The sequence below is a fragment of the Elaeis guineensis genome, chromosome 9 (assembly GCF_000442705.2).
Source record: "Elaeis guineensis isolate ETL-2024a chromosome 9, EG11, whole genome shotgun sequence".
NCBI lineage: Eukaryota > Viridiplantae > Streptophyta > Magnoliopsida > Arecales > Arecaceae > Elaeis > Elaeis guineensis.
Genome location: NC_026001.2, coordinates 9,669,014 through 9,693,107, shown reverse-complemented (window position 1 = coordinate 9,693,107; position 24,094 = coordinate 9,669,014). Strand labels below are relative to the sequence as shown.

General features: G+C 46.1%; 1 protein-coding gene and 1 pseudogene across 1 annotated transcript; one reads left to right on the top strand and one right to left on the bottom strand.

Annotated features, from left to right (window-relative positions):
- Positions 1-1,075: 1,075 nt before the first annotated feature.
- LOC105051731 (glycolipid transfer protein 3) lies at positions 1,076-18,651 on the top strand. The gene is made up of 6 exons (XM_073243680.1): positions 1,076-1,435; positions 2,384-2,439; positions 15,202-15,332; positions 16,959-17,094; positions 18,124-18,267; positions 18,362-18,651. The coding sequence occupies exons 1-6, from the start codon at positions 1,213-1,215 to the stop codon at positions 18,395-18,397; spliced, it is 726 nt and encodes a 241-aa protein (XP_073099781.1). The 5' UTR covers positions 1,076-1,212; the 3' UTR covers positions 18,398-18,651.
- A 918-nt stretch (positions 18,652-19,569) lies between these two features.
- LOC105051732 (endoglucanase 9-like) lies at positions 19,570-22,533 on the bottom strand (annotated as a pseudogene).
- Positions 22,534-24,094: the final 1,561 nt, after the last annotated feature.

Sequence of the window (24,094 nt, the reverse complement as noted above, 5' to 3'; positions counted from 1 at the left end):
TTTTATTACAAAAAATATTTAAATTTATTCTTTTCTCTTTTTTTTCTTTTTTATTTTTTTTCCTTCATTTTCTTCCTTCCTTTCTTCCCACACCCATAGTCGCCCCCTCCCACCCTACCCCTCGCCGACCTCCCTCTATCGATGGCCGACCCGTGTGACACCACCATCATTCTTCTAATTAATTATTAATCAAATAAAAATATTTATCAATAAATAAAATTAATATTTTCATTAATCATATAATAATATTTTTTATTAAATAAAATAATAATATTTAATTACTAATTATGTAGTCCAATATAATTTCAAATTATTTTTTAAAATTAAAATTTTCTTGGTATTTAAAAAATTATTTTAAAATTAATATTTTTTTATTATTTTTTTATTTTTAGACATTAATATTTTCTTATTATTTAAAATTTATTTTAAAAATTAATATTATTTTATTATTATTAAAAAGATCAAAATTATTTTTTAAAATTAAAATTTTCTTGGTATTTTAAAATTTTATTTTAAAATTAATATTTTTTTTAGAAAAAATAAAATTAATATTTTTTTTTTCTTGCATCTCCCGCCCCCTGCCCCCACCCCCTTCGTTTCCTCCCAAACCCTCGGCCAACCTGTCTCTGTCCTCCGTGCCCCCCGACCCCCCGCAACCCCTTCTGCCCCCTCCCGACCGTGCACCCTCTCCGACCCTCTGTACCGCCCATGCCGCCTCCGACTGCGCACCCACACCCTCTCTAGCCCCTAACGTGCCCCATCTCTCCCACCGGCTTCCAAAGCTGCGCCGCCCACCCCCCCCCCCGGCACACCCACCCAACATAAAAAAAACAAAAAAAAAAAAAATTGCCAGCAGTGCCAAGGTGGCCGTTCGGAGTGGACGGTTGTTTTGAAAATAAGTTGGGGGGGGAGGGGGTGGTTCTGAAAGTAAGAAATAAAAAAATATTAAAAAAAAAATCCCCGAAATGGGTCACCCTCTTCTTATAAAAAATTCACACCCATAGATTACGACACATAATAATTTAGCCGCATAGAGACGCAGTTTAGTTTCTGAACGTCAGAAAGAAATATTGCAGCTCCTGAATTTGGTGAAGGGGGCAGCCATTTGCTTTCGTTGACCTCAGCCTCTTTCTTCTCCAATGGGATAGCCAAATGGGAGGAAGGCTTGAATTGTCCCTTTATGTTCCAAAGGATGCTAAATAGAAAGCATTAATGTACCAAAAGGCCAAAGTTAAGGAGCGGGAGAGCAAAATAGAAGGAGAGGGGATGAAGAAAGAGGAGGATGAACCCTTCAAAAAGAAGAAAGAGGGGGATGAGAAGAAGGGTTGGTCAGAGATAAGGCTTGCTGTGGAGGAGCTCTCTTTGGTGAAGCATGACAAGGTGGTCTCCACCCTTGCCTTCCTCAGTGTCTCCAATTTGCTCCTCCAAGTCCTTGGTTAGCTCTCTCTCTCTCTCTCTCTCTCACACACACACACACACACAACTCACTGAGAAATCTTATGTGGGTTGTGTTTTTTGGCACATAATTCACTAAGAAATCTTATGTTGGATTGTGTTTGTTTTGGCATGGAATGGGAGAAAGTGATATTTGCTCCATTGAATTATTTCTTAGCTGTTCCCATGTTTCAACCTCTCTTTTTCCTCTTTGCCCATCCTTGATCATCCAGAGAGGAAGGCCTTCTGCTTGCAGGTTAAGGCTTTGAAATTATACTAGTTCTACTTCTCCCATCTTTAGGAACACCTTCCTACATAGATACGCCATTTTCCAACTGTTGGCTCTCCTTCAGTCCTCCAAACGAACGCACACACCCACACTCACACACATAAGCGTGCCCACACAATCAATGAACTTGTGGGACAGTGGGGTTGGGACCTTCAAAACCTTTGGCAGGGCTCTAATTTGCCGCAATCCAAGACCACAACAGATCTAGAATGGCTCATCCCTTGGACAAAGAAACGTTAAAAAATGATAAAATAATAAAATACACAATGCCTTGGCATAGACCAACATCGCCCATGTCCTTGGGCTTCCTAAATTTTATTAAAACACTTACGAAGTATTCAGTCGTTTATCATTTTAATTATATTAGATTGTTATTTATATAGAACCCAAAACACATACTTGGTTTCTTTTCCTAGGCCATAACATCTAAAATGAAAACTAATATTTTTGCTATCTTAAGTAAGACTTTTTTTTTTCCCTTTTTTAACATAAAAACAAATTCTAGGATCATTAATTTTGTTGAAGAATTAAACAGCCCACTTCATGCCATGTTACCAAATTTGGCTTAGATCACAGGGTGGTTGAGATATTACACATCACGGTTAAATCATTTCCTATTTCCTAACCACCCCTTTTTTATTGTGTCTCGGGTTGTTTCAGATAAGATTGGGCCGACCATGGCAGTCTTGAGACAAGACGTCCAGCGAAATATCGAGGTAGCCTCATCCCATTTCTTTCGCTTACTCTATGCTTTTGTTTTTAGCTTTGATGTCATCAGCCTAAAATCACCTGCTGTATTCTCACCTCCCCAATCAGGACTTCAGCAAAAGGTTAACGATTTAAAGTTCTCTTGGCATGGGTGTGAATGTGGGTGTCAGATTTGTGGGTGCATGTGAGTGCCATATATTTCTATACCTATGTGTCAGTTACGTTCACCGGGTGGTGATCGGGTTCTTTTTAGACGAGGGGAAGGGGACTGGGAGCCTCATCTACTCCACTACTTGCGTGTGTCATTTTCTTCTTGGAAGGGTTTCGTGTTGAGCTCGTGTCATCCGCAAGTAAACGCCACACATCATTATCCTTTTATTAGTCCCTCCTTTCCCATCAGCAAAATTTTTATCTTTGGCCAAGTTGTATGGGTAAATTTGGTACAGGGCAATATCACTGTACCATATTTATAAACAATCTATGTTCTTGTTATCTACAAACTAATATATTCTTAGATATTGTCTGATGCGATATTCATTAATTTTGAGATTTTTTATCTTTTAAGTTTTGTTGCGGCCAATCCCCTCATCGCCTGATCGCCGGGAACGAGCACCTGCAAGAGAAATCCACACTAACCGGAGATGCCTCCGACGGGGACCCTCCGACGGTCAAGTTAGAGAGGAGACTAGGCAACAGTAGAAAAGAATCAGGGGAACTCAGCGAGAGAGAGAACTAGGAGAGTGAGTCCAGGGGCTTCGAAAGAACCTCCCCGCAGCACTATTGCCTTCCTCGTTTTATAGTAGAGCGCGGCGTGGTGCCGTCATTAATGGCGCAGACAACTGGAGGAGTTGTCAAATCGTCGGAGGCTGTCAAAGTCGCCGCGGACTGTCAAGTCGCCGTGGGTTGTCAAATTGCTGGGATTAATCTATGTCCTTGGCAGGACAATGTCCCAGGACGGCTATGCCGCATGCCCTTGTCAGGACGGCGGCCCTCAGCAGTCGTACGGCGTTTGGGAGAGCCGACCGACCATACGTCGGCATTTGGTTGTGGGATGTCGGGTGAAGATCCAGAGACCCTCCGACGGTCAGTCTGGCGCGTTGCGGGAGTCGGACATCGGGCTCCACCGTTCGGTCAGTCGGGAACGGAAAGGGTCTGCCTGACCGACATACCTTCGATCGGACGGTGTCGGCAGTCGTCGGTCGGTGCGGTCAGTAGAGTCGGACGCCGGTCAGGCGGGCCCGAGGGTGAGTCGGCGTGAAAGGGATCGGTCGGTATATCCCAACAGTTGTCCCCCCACTCCTGAGTCGGATGTCGTGCTGGCCAGCGTCTTCGCGTGGGCGGCGGCTTCGAGCGAAAGGAGTAGATGGATATCCATCGCATCATGCTCCGACTTTGGCGATCGTACCAATGATCGGTCCGGCGCCAGACGTCTTATGGGTGTCAGGCATCCCATCGGTGTCAGACGTCCATCGGGAACAGAAACCGCTGTTTCCGCCGTCTCCTCGGGAATGCAAACCGCCACGATTTTTCCGCCACGTGGCAGGGGGCCATTGGGTCGAACCCGTTCAGGCGGATGGAGGCGACGTGGCCTGATCTGGGGCAGGTGCGTCGAATCGTCGGACTGAGGGAAGGCCCAGATGTCGCCACGTGTCACGATCTGGGAGATCCTTGTTGGGCGTGCTCTCATCCCGACCGTCGAAAGGCACTATATATATGGGGCCACCTGCATCCAAAACTTCACTTTTCGTAGTCTTATTGCCGAAACTCTGGTCGAGCGGTCTCCCTTTGTCTCAGGTAGTTGTCCCTGCCTCCCTCCTTAGAAAGTTTTCCAGAGGCCTTCGTCCTTGTCTTCTTTGCTTTTTTCTTTGCTTCCTTGGAATTTTCTTCCTTCTTCTTCTTCTTCATTCTTCGACCTTGGTTGTAGCGTCATGGCCAGAACCTCCCCACGAGGAAGTCGGTCGGGGAACCCGACCGACGATTCTCGGTCGACCTCGGAGGTGGAGGTCTCTTCATTTTCGAGGCCGAATGTCGATCGGCTCCGGAAGCAGTACAGCATTCCGGAGCAGTTTCGGCTGTTCGTCCCTGGGGCCGACGGTCGGGTTAACAACCCGCCCCCGGGCCAGGTGGCTTTCTACGTCGAGGACCTCCGGGCCGGTCTTCACTTTCCGATTCTGGAGTTTGTCCGGAACGTGCTGGACTACTACGGACTTTGTCCGGCGTAGCTGGCGCCGAACTCGGTCCGACTGGTAGTCAGTTTTGCTTTGCTGTGTTGGCTTTTGCCGATCAATTCTCGTATTTTCCTCTTCCGAGCCTTCTTTGTTCTCCGACCCCACTCTAAAACTCGAGGGTGGTGGTTTTTTAACCCTCGGAAGGGTCTTTCCTTCATCACTGATCTTCCATCGTCGATCCATGGATGGAAGAACCAGTTCTTCTTTGCTTCTTCTCCACTCCCTTGGGGGTTCCCTTCCCGCTGGGGAGACCCCCGAACTCAGCCGAATGAGAATAGTCGGGTGGAGGACGGAGACCGAGAGGATTTCCACCATTTGAAGGATATCTCGATGCCGAAGCAGAAGGAGCTTGTCACCGAGCTAGCTCTGTATGACGTCGGTCTGAGCTCGGTTCCTCGTCTAGGTCTGTTTTTCTTTTCTTTTTTTTTTTTTTGCTGGTGCTGATCCTCTGTTGAAATTGCAGGCATGCCGCCGAGGATGAGGCTGACGGAAGTCGACGTTCGGCAACACGCGGTGCGGAAGAGGCCGGCGCATGGGGCCGAACCATTGCGGCCTCCCAAGAGGCCTCAGGTAGCGCTGTCGATCGAGCCTGCGGTGACGGGAGCGTAGCTCGGCTCCGAACGAGCGTCGGACCATGAGCCGATCATCACGCTGTCAATGCCAACAGTGCCCACTGAAGCCCCGTTCGAGGAACGGGCGGCCGAGGGAGCAGCCCCATCCGAGGGACAGGCGGCCGAGGAAGCGGCCGAAGATGTGCCGGCCGCACAGCCGGCTGAAGAGGTTTGGGCAGAGACACGCGAGCCCGAACGATCTGCATCGGCGGCCGTTGCGGCCTCGGGAGGGACCCAGTCAGGCTTGAGCCTCCCTTCTCTTTCTGATGTCAGGGCCTGGGTGTCCGAACGAGGGAAGGCCCCGACGGCGCCGGGCGACGACAGAAGGTCGGCTGGCCGCGACGCCTCGTCCGACGCCCCGCTTCCCGAAGGAGCGTCGGCCCTGGCCAACCATGACTTGTGCAGGAGGTTATGCCAGGCGACTATCCTCTCGGCCGACCACGAGATCATGAAGAATCAGCGGGTATCCGACATGCTTTCCTCCTTCTACCCGACCATGATCCGGGTAAGCCTCTCCACTTCACTTTTCATTTTCGTCATCGCTTTCTATCAATTCGGTCTTCTGACGGTCGGTCTGTTGTTTGCAGCTGATTTATAACATATCCGAGCTGGAGGCCGGATATCGGAGGTTCGGTGATCTCCGGGCGGCCTGGAAAGATAAGGTTGCGACCGCAGAGGCCGAGAAGGCAATAATGGTCGACCAGCTGAAACAGTCGGCCGACCGTGAGGCCCAGCTCGAAGAGGAGATCTCCCGCCTTACCGAGGAGGTCTCCCGCCTTACCGGTGCCCTGGTCGCTTTGGGGACCGAGCTGCAGTCAGCTTGCGAGGAAGCCAAGCGGAAGTCCCGCACTGTTCGCCGGCTGCGCCGCGAGCGGGATGACTACGTTGGCGAACTCAAAGCCGAATGCGAGCAGCTCCGGGTAAGTTTGGGCAACCTCGCCAAGGCCGAGAAAAATTTGTCTTCCGCTCAAGCCGACGCAGACATAGCGAGGGCGGAGGCAGAGTCGGCGAAGGAGGCTATAAGTCGGGCCGTGGAGGACTTTCGCGGCTCTGACGAATATCGGGAGGAACTCTTGGAGAGCGGTTTCCTCTCGTACCGAGTGGGGTACGAGGATGCCCGGGAAGCGGTCCAGGGCCTGTACCCGGAGCTCGATCTCAGCAGCATCGTTCCCCCAGGGTCGGAGGACCAAGTCACGGAAGAAGTGGCTGATCCATTGTCGGGAGATCACACTGCCGTGGAGGAAGCCGTCCCGGACCGGGTTGCTGAAGGCGAGGCGGCTCCGACTCCCGATGCTACTTCGGCCCAAGTGGACATGCCGACCGCCCCCGGACTTCTCCCGATAGAGGAAGCCGACTCCGACGAGTAGTCGGAGCATCTTTGTTTTTGCTTTTATTCAGTGTACTCGTAATCGGACTTCGGTCCAATTTTGTAAATTCAATTTATGCTTGAATAAAATTGAATTTTTTTTTTGACTTTCTCTCTTACTTTACATTTCCTGAAATGAGTCTTGGAATGTATGTTTCGTCGGAACGCCTTCGAACGTATAAGTCGTAGGCCCGACGTACTGGCTAGGATGTTCAGTAAGATCCTAAGTAGCTAGCCGGGACAGTCGGTAGCGCGCGCCATGGTAAAGGCAGAGCGAGCTTCGATTTTAGATCGATCTTCCGACTGTCGTATGACCCGACAGTCGAGAGTTTAAGTCGAGCGCCCGTTGCCCAGACCTGAGTCGGGCATGTTCGTCGGGTGTCGTCCGTCCTTCGGGTGTAGCTTTTCGACCCGATCATCTTATAGAGTCTAATAGTTGAATAGTGTCCGACGCATTTGGTTGATGACAAGTCGGTCATCCATTGCCCGGTTCTTTGTCGGGCGTACCATCGCGACGTGCGATATACGGTGGTAAGCCGAATATCCTTCGACCGATCGTGACCTGGTCGGTATGTCGCGAACGCGACATTGGTCGCATTGGCGTTTTGCCTTTCTTGGCCGGAGCCAAGTCAGCAAGTTAGTCAGTCGCCTTGCTCGGGAGTTGGGCGTGGCTTCAACTTAGGGGGGTTTTCCATCGCCATCACCGGCCTTCCACCAACGTAGATATATCGGTCGTCATAAGAGTCTGACGCATCGTCGGCGATTGGGCCGCAGATTCCCAATGGAATGTTGGGCCCAAGTCGTGGCGTCGAGGCTCGTACTACTAGCGAACGTCGACGCACAGTTGGAGAGCTGAGATTCTAGGCTCCGAAGTTTTGAAGCTGAATTTGTATTCCGAACAAGGACACACAGAGTTTACTGGTAGTACAACCTCAGATTGTCGGCATTCCAAGTTCGGGGAATGGCGCTTTCTTCTAGAGTCTCCAGTCGGTAGGCTCCCGGCTTGTAGGTGTCCGCTATCTTGTAGGGTCCTTTCCAGTTCGGAGCCAATTTTTCTTGGTTTAGAGGCTTCGAAACTTCCGCCTTTCTTAAGACCAGGTCCCCGGGCCTGAAGAACTTCGGCTTAACCTTAGCATTGTAGTATCGGGCCACTCTTTGTCGGTAGAAAGCCATGCGGAGTTGAGCCTCCCGTCGGAGTTTGGGCAGGAGGTCTAAGTCGGCTCTCCGACATTCGGAGTTGTCCGGCTCGCAGTACTGCTCGACTCTAGTCGATGGTAGTCCGATCTCGAGCAGGATCATCGCCTCCGTCCCATAGGCCAAACTGAAAGAAGATTCTCCGGTCGGGACACGGGGTGTCGTTCAATACGCCCACAGGATGGAATTCAACTCCTCGACCCAGAGGCCTTTGGCTTCGTTCAGTCGGGTCTTCAGTCCATGCAGAATGGTTCGGTTGGTCACTTCGATCTCGCCGTTGGATTGTGGATGCCCGACCGAGGTCAGTCTATGTGTGATATAAAATCTCGCACAGAACTCCCGGAAGTTTCGGTTGTCGAATTATCGTCCATTGTCGATAATAATAGTATGCGATAGCCCGAACCTGAAGATGATGGACTTCTGGACGAAGTCTTCCATCTTTCGCTCGGTGATCTGCGCCAGAGGTTCGGCTTCTACCCACTTAGTGAAGTAGTCGATTGCGACGACTATGAACTTTCTTTGGTCGGACGCCGGAGGGAAAGGACCGAATATGTCGATTCTCCACTGGGCGAAGGGCCACGGGGCGACAATGGAAGTGATTTGGCTGGCTGGTCGGTGTTGTATGTTGGTGTACCTCTGGCATGGCTCGCACCTCCGAACCAACTCAGCTGCGTCCTTTCTCATGGTGGGCTAGTAGTAACCCTGCCATAGGACTTTGTAGGCCAAGGATCTGCCCCCCAAGTGATTTTCGCAGATCCCTTCATGTACTTCTCTGAGTGCATAGTCCGCGTCAATCGGTCCCAAGCACCTGAGTAAGAAAAGGGAGAACGACCTTTTGTAGAGTCGGCCATCCATTATCACGTATTGAGAGGCCACCCATCGGAGTCATTTGGCCTCCGTGGGGTTTTCAGGGCTGGTTCCGTCGGTCAGATACCGAACGATCGGATCCATCCAGCTTAGTTTGGTCGCCAGTTGCAGCACCTCCTCGGCTCTGTCGATGCTCGGCTGCTCGAGATTCTCCACCAATGTCCGATCCAAGGCATCGTAGGCTGATGTCGGAAGCCTGGAGAGTGCATCGGCCCGAGCGTTCTCGGATCCGGGAATATGGGAGATCTCAAAATACTTGAGGTGTGCCACGAGATCTCTCACCTTCTGGAGATATTTTGCCATGGTCGGGTCTCGCACCTCAAATTCGCCTTTAACTTGCCCTACGATCAGCTGGGAGTCGGAGAAGACTCTGAGGCTGTCGATCTCGAGCTCCTTCACTACTCTCAAGCCAGCGAGGAGCGCTTCATACTCGACTTGATTATTGGAGGCTTTGAAGTCAAACTGGAGGGCGTACTCGGTAACCACTCCCTCTGAGTTGGTGAGCAGGAACCCGGCCCCACTCCCTCGAGCGTTGGAAGCTCCGTCGATGTGCAACACCCAAGTAGACCCGGGGTCAGGTTCGAAGATTGCAACTTCTCTGGAGCTCCCGCCTTCCGATCCTTGGTCGATTGTCGGGCACTCCGCAATAAAGTCGGCCAAGACCTGGGCTTTTAAGGCTGGTCGTGGTTGGTACTGAATGTCGAACTCACTCAGCTTCATTGCCCATTTCGTCAGTCATCCTGATGTGTCGGGGCGGCGCAAGATCGTCCTCAGGGGCTGGTCGATGAGGACTACGATAGCGTGCGCTTGAAAATACGGACGGAGTTGTTGTGCAGACACGATCAAGGCGAATATCATTTTCTCCGTCTTTGAGTATCGAGCTTCAGCTTCGTGGAGTACTGTGCTGGTGTAGTATATGGGTTGGTGAATTCGGCTCTCGTTCTCCCAGACGAGCACCGAGCTAACTGCCTCAGGGGAGATTGTCAAGTAGAGGTACAGCGTTTCTCCGACTTTCGGCTTTACAAGCAGTGGCAGGGAGGCCAGATATCTTTTCAGATCCTCAAAGGCCTGCCGGCACTCGTCCGGCCAAGAGAAGTCCTTCGTCTGTCTCAGGATCTTGAAGAACAGGAGGCATCTCTCTGCCGACTGAGAGATGAATCGGCTGAGCACGATGATCCTTCCGTTAAGCTGCTGTACCTCCTTTTTGGTACCCGGGTGCCGCATGTCGATGATTGCCTTTATCTTCTCAGGATTAGCCTCAATTCCTCATTGAGAAACAAGAAACCCGAGAAACTTCTCCGAAGTCACTCCGAAAGTGCACTTAGTCGGATTCAACCTCATCCGATGTCGTCGAAGGGTGCGAAAAGTTTCTTCGAGGTCTTGGACATGATCCGAATCCTGCGCGCTCTTCACCAGCATGTCGTCCATGTACACCTCCATGTTGCACCCGATTTGGTCTTTGAAGACCTTATTGACGAGTCATTGGTAAGTGGCTCCGGTATTTTTCAGTCCGAAGGGTATTACTCTGTAGCAGTAAAGGTCCTTGGCGGTCACGAAGGCTGTGTGCTCCTCGTCTTCGGGCGCCATCCGAATCTGATTGTATCCGACGAAGGCGTCCATGAAGCTGAGCAGTCGATGGCCGGACATCGCGTCTACCAGCTGGTCGATTTTCGAAAGTGGAAAGCTGTCCTTCGGGCAGGCACGATTTAGGTCAGTATAGTCGATGCAAATCCTCCACCCCCTGTTGGCTTTTTTCACCATGACAACATTGGCGAGCCAATCGGGGTATGTGGTTTCTCTGATGAAGCCCGTCTCGAGTAGCTTGTCCACTTTCTCGTCGATGGCCTTTTGTCTTTCAGGAGCGAAAGACTGCTTCTTCTGCCTCACCGGCCTCATTCCAGGGTCGATGTTGAGTCGGTGAGTCATCGTCTCCGGGGGGATGCCGGACATATCCGCTGCCGACCAAGCGAATACGTCAGTATTGGCCTTCAGCAGCTCTACTAGCTGCCGTTGCTCAGGGTCGGATAATTGGGATCCGACCCAGACCACTCGGTCGGGATTCTCCGCTATTGGGACGAAAACCAGCTGTTCGGCCAGTTCTCCCCGTTCTTCCTCTCCCCGCTGGTCCAACTTGTCGACCGTCAGGGAGTCCTTCGCTTTGTTACTTCGAGCAGAAATTTGAAAGCATCGGCGGGCGAGCTGTTGATCCCCGCGCATCTCTCCGACTCCGTTCTTTGTCGGGAACCAAACCAGCAGGTGGTAGGTCGAGACTATTGCTATGAGGGCGTTTAGTCTGGGTCTTCTAAGTATGGCGTTGTCGGCCGAAGGTACTTGGACGACTGTAAAGGTTAGGTGGACGGTGCTTTGTCGTGGTTCGGTTCCAGCTATCACGGGAAGAGTAACTTCTCCTTCCACCGTGACGGCTTCCCCGGCGAAACCCACCAGGGGCGCAGAGACTCTCTCGAGCCGATCAGCCGACAGTCGCATTCGGGAGAAGGTCGAGTAAAACAAAACATTAGCCGAGCTTCCATTATCAACAAGGATTCTTCTTACATCATAATTTGCTATTGTTGTCGAGACAACAACAACGTCGTCATGGGGAGTTTGGATTCTCCGAGCATCTTTATTTGCAAAAGTAATTACATCATCTTGGCGCTGCTTCTTCGTCGACTCTTCTCCGGCAGTCGTCCCGCGGTCCAGTCGTTTGGAGATCATGTTGATGACCCCGGTCGTGGGCTGATTGTTCGCTGCCTCCTCAGTCGGTTGGGGTCATCGGTCGGGGATGGGTCGAGTCGGCGGTTTCCTTCGAAATTTTTCGAGATAGCCTCGACGTATGAGGGCCTTGATTTCATCCTTAAGTTGGATGCACTGCTCGGTGTTGTGGTCGTGGCCCCGATGAAATCGACAGTACTTTCGTCGGTCGAGGCCCTTTGCCTTCAAAGGCGGAGGCCGTCGCAGATATTCTTCCCCTTCGATCTCCATCAAAATCTGCGCACGAGGAGCGGAGAGGGGAGTATAGGAGTAATATCTGGGACGCATTGGCCTCGGACTCCGCCGTCGAGTCGATCTCGGGCTCCGTTGCTGGGGTGAGACCTGTTTGTCGGTCGGGGGCCTGCTAGGTTTGGCAGAGCCCGACCTTTCTTTCACTTCTCCTTCAGGTCCTTGGCCTCAGTCAGGCGCCGGTCGGAAGCTCCTTCGTCTACGTGCATGTATTTGTACGTGCGCTCCAGCAGTTCGGTGTATGTGCAGGGGAGGGTCTTGTCCAAGGAGTATGTAAATCGGGACCCCCTTAGCCCCCTCTTCATGGCCGAGATAGCCATATCTTCGTTAAGGTCTCGAACCTCAAGCGTGGCCGCGTTGAATCGCGTCACAAAGTATCGGAGCGTCTCGTTTTCCCCCTGCTTAAGGGAAAAAATGCTGTCCGAGGTTCGTGGCGGCTTCCGGCTGGTGCTAAAATGGGCCACGAAAGCATGTTCGAGCTGTCCAAAGGAGTGGATGCTTCCTGAGCGGAGGCCGGAGTACCAGGCCTTGGCGGCCTTGCGAAGTGTGGCGGGGAAGTCGATGCAGAGAAGGGCATCGGTTGCCCCTTGGATCGTCATGAGAGCCTTGTAGCTCTCCAGATGGTCAATTGGGTCGGTGGAGCCATCGTAGGGCTCCACATGAGGCATCTTGAACCGACTCGGGATCGGCTCGTCGAGGATGAGTCGGGAGAGAGGTTGGGCGGTCTGAAAGTCGACGTCGTTCGAGGACTTTTGCCCATCCACCTGAAGCTGGGCAAGCCGACGGTCGATTTCTTCGAACCTGCATTCGTAGTCGTCGGTCCGTCGGTGCTGGGAGACCCCAGAGGTCGAGTCTCCCGATGAATCTGAGGGGGAGGCAGACGGTGTCCGCGGCCGCTTCTCCTTCTTTGCTCGTTCCAGCTGGGAAGGAGAGGGTCGTTGGGACCGATGGGTACCATGCCGTGGCCGCCTCTCCCCCTCTCGGTGGGAGTGCTGCGACAGCTGCTCCTGAGGAGGAGACGGAGACCGACGCTGGCGTCGGCGGCTGCTCCTGGAGGGCATCGGGTATGCTGCCGGTTGCCCCCCCGGCGAGTGCAGCAACCGGGTTGGTTGTTGTTGAAGGCTCTTGACTGCATCTGTCAGCACAGTCATCTGCCACACAATCGCTGCGATTTGCGCCTCTGTGGTCACCACAGGATGCGGAGAGCTGGGCTCCGCCATGGAGGGCGGAGGAGAGGCCTCTTTCCGACGGGAAGAGTGCCTCGTCGATTCGGTGGCCCTCGATCGTTGAGCCCTGATTTTTGTCATTTCGAAAGAAATTTTTTCAAGCTCTGTGGAAGTCGTGATCCCGCCCTCCCTTCCTGGCGCGCCAAACCTGTTGCAGCCAATCTCCTCATCGCCTGGTCGCCGGGAACGAGCACCTGCAAAAAAAGTCCACACTAACCGGAGTTGTCTCCGATGAGGATCCTCCGACGGTCAAGTCGGAGAGGAGACTAGGCAACAGTAGAAAAGAATCAGGAAAACTCAGCGAGAGAGAGAGAACTAGGAGAGTGAGTCCAGGGGCTTCGAAAGAACCTCCCCGCAGCACTGTTGCCTTCCTCGTTTTATAGTAGAGCGCGGCGTGGTGCCGTCATTAATGGCGCAGATAACTAGGAGAGTTGTCAAATCGTCGGAGGCTGTCAGAGTCGCCGTGGACTGTCAAGTCGCCGTGGGTTGTCAAATCGTTGGGATTAATCGATGTTCTTGGCAGGACAATGTCCCAGGGCGGCTATGCCGCATGCCCTTGTCAGGACGGCGGCCCTTAGCAGTCGTACGGCGTTTGGGGGAGCCGACCGACCATATGTCGGCATTTGATTGTGGGATGTCGGGTGAAGACCCAGGGACCCTCCGACGGTCAGTCTGGCGCGTTGCGAGAGTCGGACATCGGGCTCCGCTGTTCGGCCAGTCGGGAATGGAAAGGGTCTGCCTGACCGACATACCTTCGGTCGGACGGTGTCGGCAATCGTCAGTCGGTGCGGTCGATAGAGTCGGGTGCCGGACAGGCGGGCTCGAGGGTGAGTCGGCGTGAAAGGGATCGATCGGTATATCCCAACAAGTTTCATACTATGAATATATATAAATTTTGTTATCTAAAATGTAATACTTAATATTGGTTTTTCATGCACGGGGTAGACATGTCACGTAGCAGAATTGAGCTCTTGTCAAAGGCCTGCATGTGATACACAGCAAATTTTGGGATTCATATTGGCCCATCATGTACTTAATTATACAGCAAAAAGTTAAATTTTTAGAGCTATGTAAATATGAAATTCCATTGTAAACTGCAAGTAGGCTTTTAGTGTGGACTCGCTTTCTGTTTCGCAGTGGATCCAAATCATCTTTCATCCCAAAATTTCTATTCATTTGAAAATTTCTATTCATATCAAGCACCAGGCAGGATCGCCGACGTTGTCACCTTTCTGAACTTTGCCCATTGGGTGATTTAATGATTGTCAGGGATGACAAGAACATCACAATTCATTCTTTTCAGGTGCATCCAGAGAAGTTTGTTGTACACATTGAACTAGTTATATTGTATGGCATCACCATTTTCAGATAACCGATCCTTTAGAGCACAATCATATAGAAATTTTCTATACCAGGACACATTGTTGTTTTTTTCTTTGTGAATTGTCTTTTTATTTAAAATTAATCTCTTATTTGTAAAATAAATAAATAAGTGAAAACTCTTGTTAGGTTGTATGCTGGCCAAGGTTATGCAACCAGCAATTACTTGGCATGTTTTTTCCAACCTACAATAACTTGTCATGAACCCAACTGCAGGATATCCTGCCACTAGAATTGCAAAGGGTCTCACGCTCTTACCAAGTCTCAATCCTATAATTTGTTCTCATGAATGATCAATTATCACTAGGAAAAAAAAAAGATTAATGGTTATAATTCATGAATTTGTCTATGTTATATTTCTGCATCTATATAAAACAAGTGCCTGACATATGATAATATATAAACCAATTCATTGATAGGGAAAAAGGTACAACAGATACCTAACCAAATTGAAGCTTGTATGTGAGTTTCATGACATATGATAATATTTATCGAATAATAATTGATTTTAAGCAGGGAAGACAACCAATCACCATGTTGGTCTTAAAAATTATACTCTCATGGAGATGCAGCAATACAGTTAGTGTGTTTAATTATCATTATGTTCTTTGACGAAGAACACACTTTGAGTATAATCACGAGTCCATAATCTAGACAAAGATTATGACCTTATGTTACCGAAATTTCATCACATCTTTGAATTTTAATAGTTGTAGAAAGTCCAAGCACTTTTATGAGTGTAATTTAACATCCATCACAGTAATTGAACAGAAAAGGATCCATAACAATCATTATGCCGTGTAATTATGTAAATAGGCTTTACAGCCACATTCCATGATGCAAAACTTGCATGCATATAATAACCAGGTTAATATGCTATATTTTGCTGAATGTGTAGAGATTGCAAGAGCTTTATGTCTCGGATCCATCAAGGTATTCAAGTTTGGCGGAGATATTGAAGAAAGAGGTGAGCGAGGGGACTACAAGAAAGCCTGAAAGTCATGCCAGAGCTATGCTATGGCTTACCAGGTAAAACTAAGAACAAACAACTTTTACCGTTCCTGTTAGCCAAATCCTCATGCTTTTGCGAAAATTGTTTAATTATGTAGTACACAATATTTTATTGTAAATTTAGTTTGCCTATTTTCTTTTCCTTTGTCTTTTTGGTCAATTTATTTAAGTTAGTCTTATAACTTTGTACGTAGGGACAAATTTCTTAACCAAATTACTTTTAACCATATTGATTTTTTTATTTATCCTACTCACTATGAGTTAGTAAATATGAAAACAGCCACATCCATATCATTGATGTTCTTCACTTCTGAAAGTCTCAATCCTCTCCAGTTTCATGACATTTTACTTTATTTTTTCATTCCCTAAGGGGAAAAAGGCTTTGTCACTCTAGATCCTTCATGAACCTGTACTGAAACTGTACATTTGTGTAAGGTTACAAAAGAGGCCTTTTCTATGTTTTTGTGCTTCAAGTCCTAAAGGTTCATATGTTACATGCTTCCAGCATTTATAACAGTTTGAACTTTACCCTCAACCCTTCATTGGTGTTCTATTTTTGCTCGAGGATTCAGCATGTGCTTCAAGTCCTAATGTTCATATGTCACAAGCTTCTATCCTTTTTGCTCTATAATAGTTTGAGCTTTACCTTCATCCCTTAATTGCTGTTGTATTCTTGGTTGAGCATGGGCTACCAAGAAAATATTTCCACTCTCCAACACCTCCTCTCAGCTTGAGAACCCAAAGAAGGGCTACATGTTGAAAATGAGAGTATGGAGGGAGATAGGAAGGCAAAGAGAAGGGACAGCTGGCTCTGATACCATAGTAGCAATCCTACCTAAAAGCTTATGCTAGTAGGTGGATGGCCCATGTGTATTTAAGACAAAGTAGAGTACCTTACCTATCCAGTGTGGGACCATTCCTACTGTTCAACATTACAGACCTTAGAATGGATTATAAGGCATCATTATAACTTTGAATAGACCGCATTTATATCACTATACTTATACATCTTCTCTAGACTCTTGTACAAAGAAATCCACAGAAACATGATCGTGTTTGCAAGAAATGAAATGAATGCCTTGAAATGCCACTCAGTCTTTAAGTGGTTGTAAAAACTAAGAAGTTGGGTATTTAATGATGCGATTCTACAGTGTAAGGTAACTAGGTCATTTTGAAAGAGAAAAGAAGTAATTGTTCTAAAGACAAGTTGAAAATTTTGTTTTCCCTTTGGGTATGGGAGACATTGTATGTTAGCATGAAAAGTTAACACAATGTGGCAGATGTAAGATTTCCAGGACATAAAGTGGCATGATGTGGTAGACATGAGCTATACATTGTTGGCCTTTCAGGAGTTACATAATTGATGAAAGAATTCCATTGCATCAAATTATAAGTACATATTCCTCTATACAAGAGGAGAGGGTGCCAGCCAGCTGGAACAAGTACTGATGTCAATGTTCCATCACATGATCTCAGATAAACAACTATATTTGAAAGCCTCAGCCAACAACTAATCGCAGACATTACTTTAGGTTTCAACAGTCAGGTCAAAGTTGTCTATAGGTACTCTGATCTGTGATGTATTTGTTACTTTATATTGCAGACCCCTTCTTCTCATGCTTGGATTTCTTTTTGATTTATCAGGTCCATGGATTTCAGTATAGCAGTATTAGACAGATTAGAGAAGAATTCTGAATTGAACCTTGTACAAGTAGTGGAAGATGCATACAAGGACACTCTAAAGCCATGGCATGGTTGGATATCATCAGCTGCTTACAAAGTAATGTCTCATTTATATCAATACATCTCTTTCCCATTACAATAAGTGTTTTAATCACTTTAACTATCAACCAGTTTTGTCACAAGAAAGGCTGAGCCTTTATGTTGGCTATCTAATTGATGGCCCCCTCAGATAAAGCTGTATAAATGGATTAAGCTTCATATCATTAACCTTCTTTTGCTTGCCAAGTATGATGCACCACTCTTACTGAAGTGCACTACTTCTATCTGCGTTTGAGCAGCAGATGACCCTTTTGTTAATTTTTTACGGACCGCTGCTGCTGCTGCTGCTGCTACTACTGCTACTGCTGCTAGTGCTGCTACTATGAAAAAACAAGCAGTTATCTTGGAAATGGGGCAAGAGTTTTCCAAACGAGGCAATGTTTCCTATTATCAAGTCAAAACACTCAAAATGAAAGCATTCTGAAAAATAGATTGTACACAGAATATATATATATATATATATATATATATATTCAATAGAAGGTAATTAATTCATCACACAAATCCCAATTCAGCCTGCATATTTAGTTTCAAGAAAGTTTATGTAGATTCAGTTCTCGAAACAGCTTTGTTGCACCTAACTAGCAGCAAAGGAAGACTTCAGGATACTGATATTGTAAATTCTGATTGGTTCAGGACATGCCAACAATAACCATGATAGCTCTCAGCTAAATGAAATAGTCATGTTCCTGCTATGTTTCAAGACCATTGATTCACTTCAAGTGAAGATTTTTCAGCTTCCGTAACACCCTTCTACTCTAATTATGATTCAGCATTTTCAGGCAAAAGCATATGCATGTCGATGCAAGAGGGCAGATTAATGTCTTGAAATTCTTATGTCATTAAAAAAAAAAAAGAAAAAGAAAAAAATTGTAGTTCTAAAGCTTTGTAGATGTTGTTCTACTCATTTTGCATGTAGGAGTTGAAACTTCCTCAACGTAAGATATGAATAGCACATGTTACGAAGGATGTAGTTTTTCTCCTCTGATTGTATTGCACAAAAGTAAGTTAAATTACATTTGAACAGGTTGCTCTGAAGCTCATCCCAGAGAGAAAAATATTCATCAGCATACTGATGGGCAAGGGGCAAGATTACAACATGTTGAAAGCTGATATCCAGAACTTGGTCCTGATGCTTCAGTCTCTTTTAAATGAAAGCCATGCCCTTTTTGTAAGTATCCATTTATTGATGCATGTTTCCTTTTCTTCAGAGAATAATACTCTTACTGATGGGTTGATTATATGTCTTTCCCCAAATAATGCAGAGAAAGTTTCGGTTGGACAGGTTGAAGTCAACATAGGGCGAAGCCTCATGATTTTTATGATTGTACATATCCACTTTCGTTTTGTAAATTATGTTCAGCTTGTTTATCTCTGGAATTATCCTTCTTGTGAAAATCAAATCACCTTGAGCTTTGGTGATAGTCATATAACATTGTCCAAATTTAAAAGTTAGATGTACATTAATTCATAGCAACACATATTGTTCACAATGTAATAATTAGCATTGCGAACATTCAAATGAGAATTTGAAGAAATTTCTGTAGTTGATCGACGCCATGTTTTCAACTGATAAACAAGTAATAGATGCAGTAGTTTTCAGTGTATAATATGTGACTGAATGGAAAAAAAGTCTGTGTTTCATTAGATTCATCTATATAATGATTTAGCAATGTTGAAGAACAGGCAAGCAGACTTGGTAGGAAGTGTGGATAATTTGCTGGGAAGTTTCGAAATCAAGGTAATAATGCAGAAGAAAACATTGGAAGATAACAAGGAAAAAGAAGCTGCTGCAACATCAACAAAACAAATAACATCACCGATCATGGGTTTCATTTGTAAGAAATGTATACTTCAGGAAGTCTGTGAATCATTGACCCCAGTCTGAACAATTTGACTGTTCTAGATTAACAAAATATTTGAAGAATCATTCAGCTAAAGAAATTTCTAATTAAGAAAAAAAAGCAACTCAAGAAGTATGTAACCAACTCAGGATCAACTGAAAAACTAACTATTCTTTTCCTTCAAATACTTCTGTTTCATTCCCAAGTCATCAAAGAGCTGATCATTTACATTCAGCCCAACTATTTGAACTCATCCAGTAGGTTTTCTCGGTTTCTTTCCATCCAAGCCTACAACAGAGCATGACATATATAGCTCCCACTTCACCTTCCTCATAACTCTATATCAAAAATCAGTCAAGCCAGCCAAATTCTGCAGTCAAAGTGATTACTTCCATGGATACAATAAGCATACAAGGTCTCTGTAATTCATTATATTTTTTGATTGCAGTTGTAACAAACTAAAACGATCCAATGACTGCTAAAGTGGCTTAACGAAGTCAAAATAACCAACAGGATTTGAAGTTTATTGATGTATATTGTATGATACAGTCACTAATAGCTGTTTTGGGGGGGGGGGGGGGCGCTCTTCGTCCCTCTCTATTATTCTAGAGAAGAAAAAAGAAAAATGATACAATTACAGTTGGGTTTATTTGGGATTTTCCAAAGGTTTTCAAGTCTAAGCACAAATTATGGTTGCTAAAGAATCACCAGGAGCTGAAATCAGTACAAGGAACTAGGAATTTTTGTAAAAATCATCTCTCGATCGATCCCCATGTTGGTGGGATGATCTATGAGTGCAATGAGTGCTGCCACTAGACCAGCATTGCCTGATATTGTAGGCTCTGTGAATTCAGGCCGATCCCTGTCATCCAAGAACCTGTCATCTTTGTCTGGACCAGCCACCATGGCTCCCACTAGAACATTCGGATTGGGCTCCTTTGCTTCCAGCCATTTCTTGCCTTCCGTGCAGGTATAAGTCCTTCCATCCCAAGGGATCGACGCAGCTCTGTGGTGAACTTTTTTGGAAAATTGTCTCCGAAGCCTACCAAATAACTCATCTTCAGAGGGTTGTCCCCAAGTATATAGTTCACCTAAGTACATGGAAAAAATAGAAAATGTTAGCATTGTCTCTGCACTCAGATTTTTTAAATTAGGAAGCAAGGCTCTGCTTGTGGTTTTTCTTTTGGCATCTAGCCGAATATAAGCTTGCACTCCTTACCTGTAACCTAGAGAAGTCCTGCAGCATGTTCAGTGAAAAGGAGAATGTGCTGCAACTTCCACCATGGACCTGATCGATGTTCAGATAGTCACCGTAGATTTTACTCAAGAAAGCAGCAGTTGCTGCATACTGAAGTGGTGCACTGCTGTTAGGCTTTGGTAGGAGCATTCCACCTGCAAAACTCCAATGACTGGATCACCTTCAAAAAATCTATATTGTGATTAACACTTTGATATATTTATTGATATCCTTTTTCAGGATTTTACTTGTTTCAGAACTTGTGTTTTTTGTTCTTTTGCATTGCATCTAGTCATTGCATCAGCAGTAGGGCTCTAACCTTTTTGGAAGTCTATCATCAAACTCTTTATATCTAGGCAGGACAAATTCCACTCTGAAGGGAACATCTCTCATAGTATGCATTGAACCAGGAAGGTACGTTTAGTTTTCCTTCCAAATTTCATGGAGAACTTATTTTTGAACATACAACACATCTGGCCTCCATATACAACAGTCTGGTTCTCATGAATTTAGAAAAATCATTCAGGACAACCCAGAGATATTGTGCACTAACACTCTTACCTGGTGTCACACTGAAAGTAGGAGATGGATGGAGATAGGAACACACAAGTTTGTTAGCCATATCCGAGCAGTTCCTTAGTGTCTCTTCATATGAAGAACCAGGATCATGGAAATATCTTAACCTTGTCAGCAAAACCTACAAACAGTAATCATTAGAACTAAAGAATCAGAAAGGTTCATTGTCTGAATGCTATGAAGCTTACTGCTGTGGCTGCAATCTTGTTGTTCCAATAGAAAATCCCTGTGTCAGATGGTAGTTCTTCATCCACTGCAGATTGGAAGTTGTCGGTCGCATACTTTAGATAGGTGAAGTTCCCCGTGGCGAAGAACAGCCATGTTCCTCCCCAGACCAGCTCATCCCTGTAGCTTGTGGAGTTATAGAAACTTCTCGCCCCTCCCCCACATTCTGTGTTAGTATAGGTTTTGGTATTGGTATTCTTGGTAGCTAACTCGAATAGACTTTCTGAGGCTTGAATCAGCCTTTTCGAGTAGGCCTCATCTTCTCCAAATACTAGTGATGCAGCTGCCATTGCTGCTATTATTTCCCCTGCAAGATCTGAGGGGTGGCTTCCACAAATGGATCCAGTCCTCTTGTACTTCATGTCTTCAGGCCTTTGCCAGCATGTGATATCCGATTCAGGATCATTCTTTGAACTTCCAACCTACAAGTTTAATAAGTAGAATTTAGGAGGGGCAATTTAGAAACTTTGGTATCGATTTCACATGATTATATTTGTATTAGTTATCAGTAAGAAGCTCATCAGTCATATCTTTTGGATGTCCCACAATTTGATGCCATTTGTCGGGTCACACACAACATAAGCCTCAAAAGTAGATGGATAAGAGGTGTGAAACCATAAAGAGATGGATGGCAAGGTAAGAATTCGTGAATTCTTGGGTTATATGATTTCAGAGGAGGGACATCTATAGGCAACTGTTTACTTGCCTGAGAGAACAACAAGGGCTGTTTAGATGCCGAATTGGATGGAATATAGAGCTTGAGCACATAGTCACTGCCCCACTTGATGATGTCCTTGATATGATCAAGCTGACCAATCTCTGCATACTTCTGATGATATTCGATCACGGTCCAACTTAACAGCGTGATGGTGTAAGCTGTGGGGAAGCTGAACTTGATATTGTTGCCAGAATCATAGAATCCTCCAACAAGATTAGCATTTGCAAGGCCATCTTGCAGACCTGAATTACCCCGAAACTTCACTGGGTTGTTCTCTGGAAGAGGACCAGCTGCAAAACAATCATCATCAATGACTGATCATATAAAGCTAAGAAATATTTGTACAACAGGATTGGTAGCATCAAGTGCGATACATTTTTGGGCATCAAAGAACAAAAGAGCATGGTCTAGAGCTAGTGGTAGATTGCTAGAAGTGCCGAGATCATGACGCTTGCGAGGTAAGAATTCTACTAATAGAGCTGCTGCCATGGCAGCGAGGATTAGAAAGATGGAGACATAGATGAAGCGCTTGAACTGGGTTCTATCGGCAATTCTGAGATTGAAGTCGAAGGACTTCGAGTATTTGGAAGGGCTGTCTTCATTGTCATTGGATGATGATGGTAGCAGGCCAAAGTCTATTTCAATGGAGTTCCAACGGCTCGCAGAAGGGAGAAGGCGGCCGGTCTCTGCGACGGCATGGACAAAATCTTGATGCTCCTCTTCCATAGAAAAGATGAGAAGTGCTTCAACTATTAGACAATGGGTGGCATAGAGGAGCAAGTTGTTAAGAAACTTTTAAAGGAGAAACAAGAAGAAACATGTTGGAAGAAAAGAAAGGCGTATGGGTATGTATGAAATGAGTGGAGGTTACAAAGTAGTGATTTTGGAGGCAGTAACCGGTTATAGATGACGTTGTTTAAACATACAAATCCAAACTATTTTTAGAACGTTCATCATTTGATGTTGACAGGAGATATACTCCGGAGAAAGCAAGGAACCCATAGATTGTTTCAAGGGGGTGTTTTTTTGTCCCTTGGTGGATCGTAATGCAAGAAATTAGAACGGTGTAAAGTGCCATGCATAATTCTAGCTCAAAAAACAAAAGGAAGTGCTAGACATCAGCCGACCGCTTGGCCTCATGGCCTTTGTGAATCTTGCAAATGAGATGAGGCCAAAAGAAACAAATCAAGAAAGAGCTTCTCCCATTGAAACAAGAGGGAAGGTCATGGAGCCAGAGAATGGTTTAATTGCTTGTGCTTCGACTGTTATATAAAAGAGACAATTGAGCTGACAAGCCTGACTCCTTTTTTTGAACCGAGACAAGCTTGATGATGATGAGTTGAGTCTAAGCTCTTTACGATCTTATAGAATTTTCTCGTCTTAGAGGGCTAAAACAAGTTACGTTTCCTCTAACTTTTTTTAAGCGGTTGTTTTATTCCCAGAGAAAACCAAACGAAGTAAGCGGTGTCTAAATATCACGTTGGCCTTCTCCTCCCATAAAAAGACACATAAAATGCTCGGATTGCCAACACAAATGCTCATCTTTTTCATGTCTCTCTGGAGTTAAAGAAACTGGCGATCTTTTTTTTTTTTTTTTCCCAAAAGCTTTTTTAGATGAGAAGATGTGATTTCATAACATGCTTGCATTTCTTTTAGTTTTGAAGAAATACTGTACGTCCATTGCCAAAATCCAAAGCACAGTTAGTCTGGGCTCTGAGCTCAATTACCAGGCCTAGCTCGAGCCTGACCTTTCAAACGGGCTGAAATCATGCCCAAGCCCAAGTACCCAACCCCTGTTGACACCTCCATAGGTGGTGGGCCATGTGGCCCAAACCCAAGATGGATGAGCCCAAAGGGTATTTGGATTGGCCTGAGTCCCCCCAGGAAACCACCACATAATAGTTTCCGTGGAGCAAGCATGCTTCCCAAATCCTAAGAATCTCCACTTATATCTGTCAAAATATTGCAATTGATAAATATTTTGATGCGACGCTATGTTTTTGCAAGTAAGACCAACCTCCATTATACCATAACTCCAACATATATAACAATGTATTTAGTTGAGGAATCTTCGTCAATATATATATATATATATATATAGGTGCGACGTTATTTGATACACTTGGACTACATGGAGAACAATGGTTATGAAACCAAAGAAACAAGAGCAACAAGATCCAAGAGCTCAGTCTATTATTCATAACCAAGGGAACAGCAACATAGAGGAATTAATGGTAAGGAGGGTAGCTTGATACGAAGTAATGCAATAAATGGCATCACCTGTAATGGCGCTGAACAAGTATGTCTTCGTCATGAGAGCTTAGTCTCAAGGTGGCTCCACTATCGGCGTGCAATTCTTGAACTAAGAAAAATATCATGTTACTTGCCAGTATGGAGA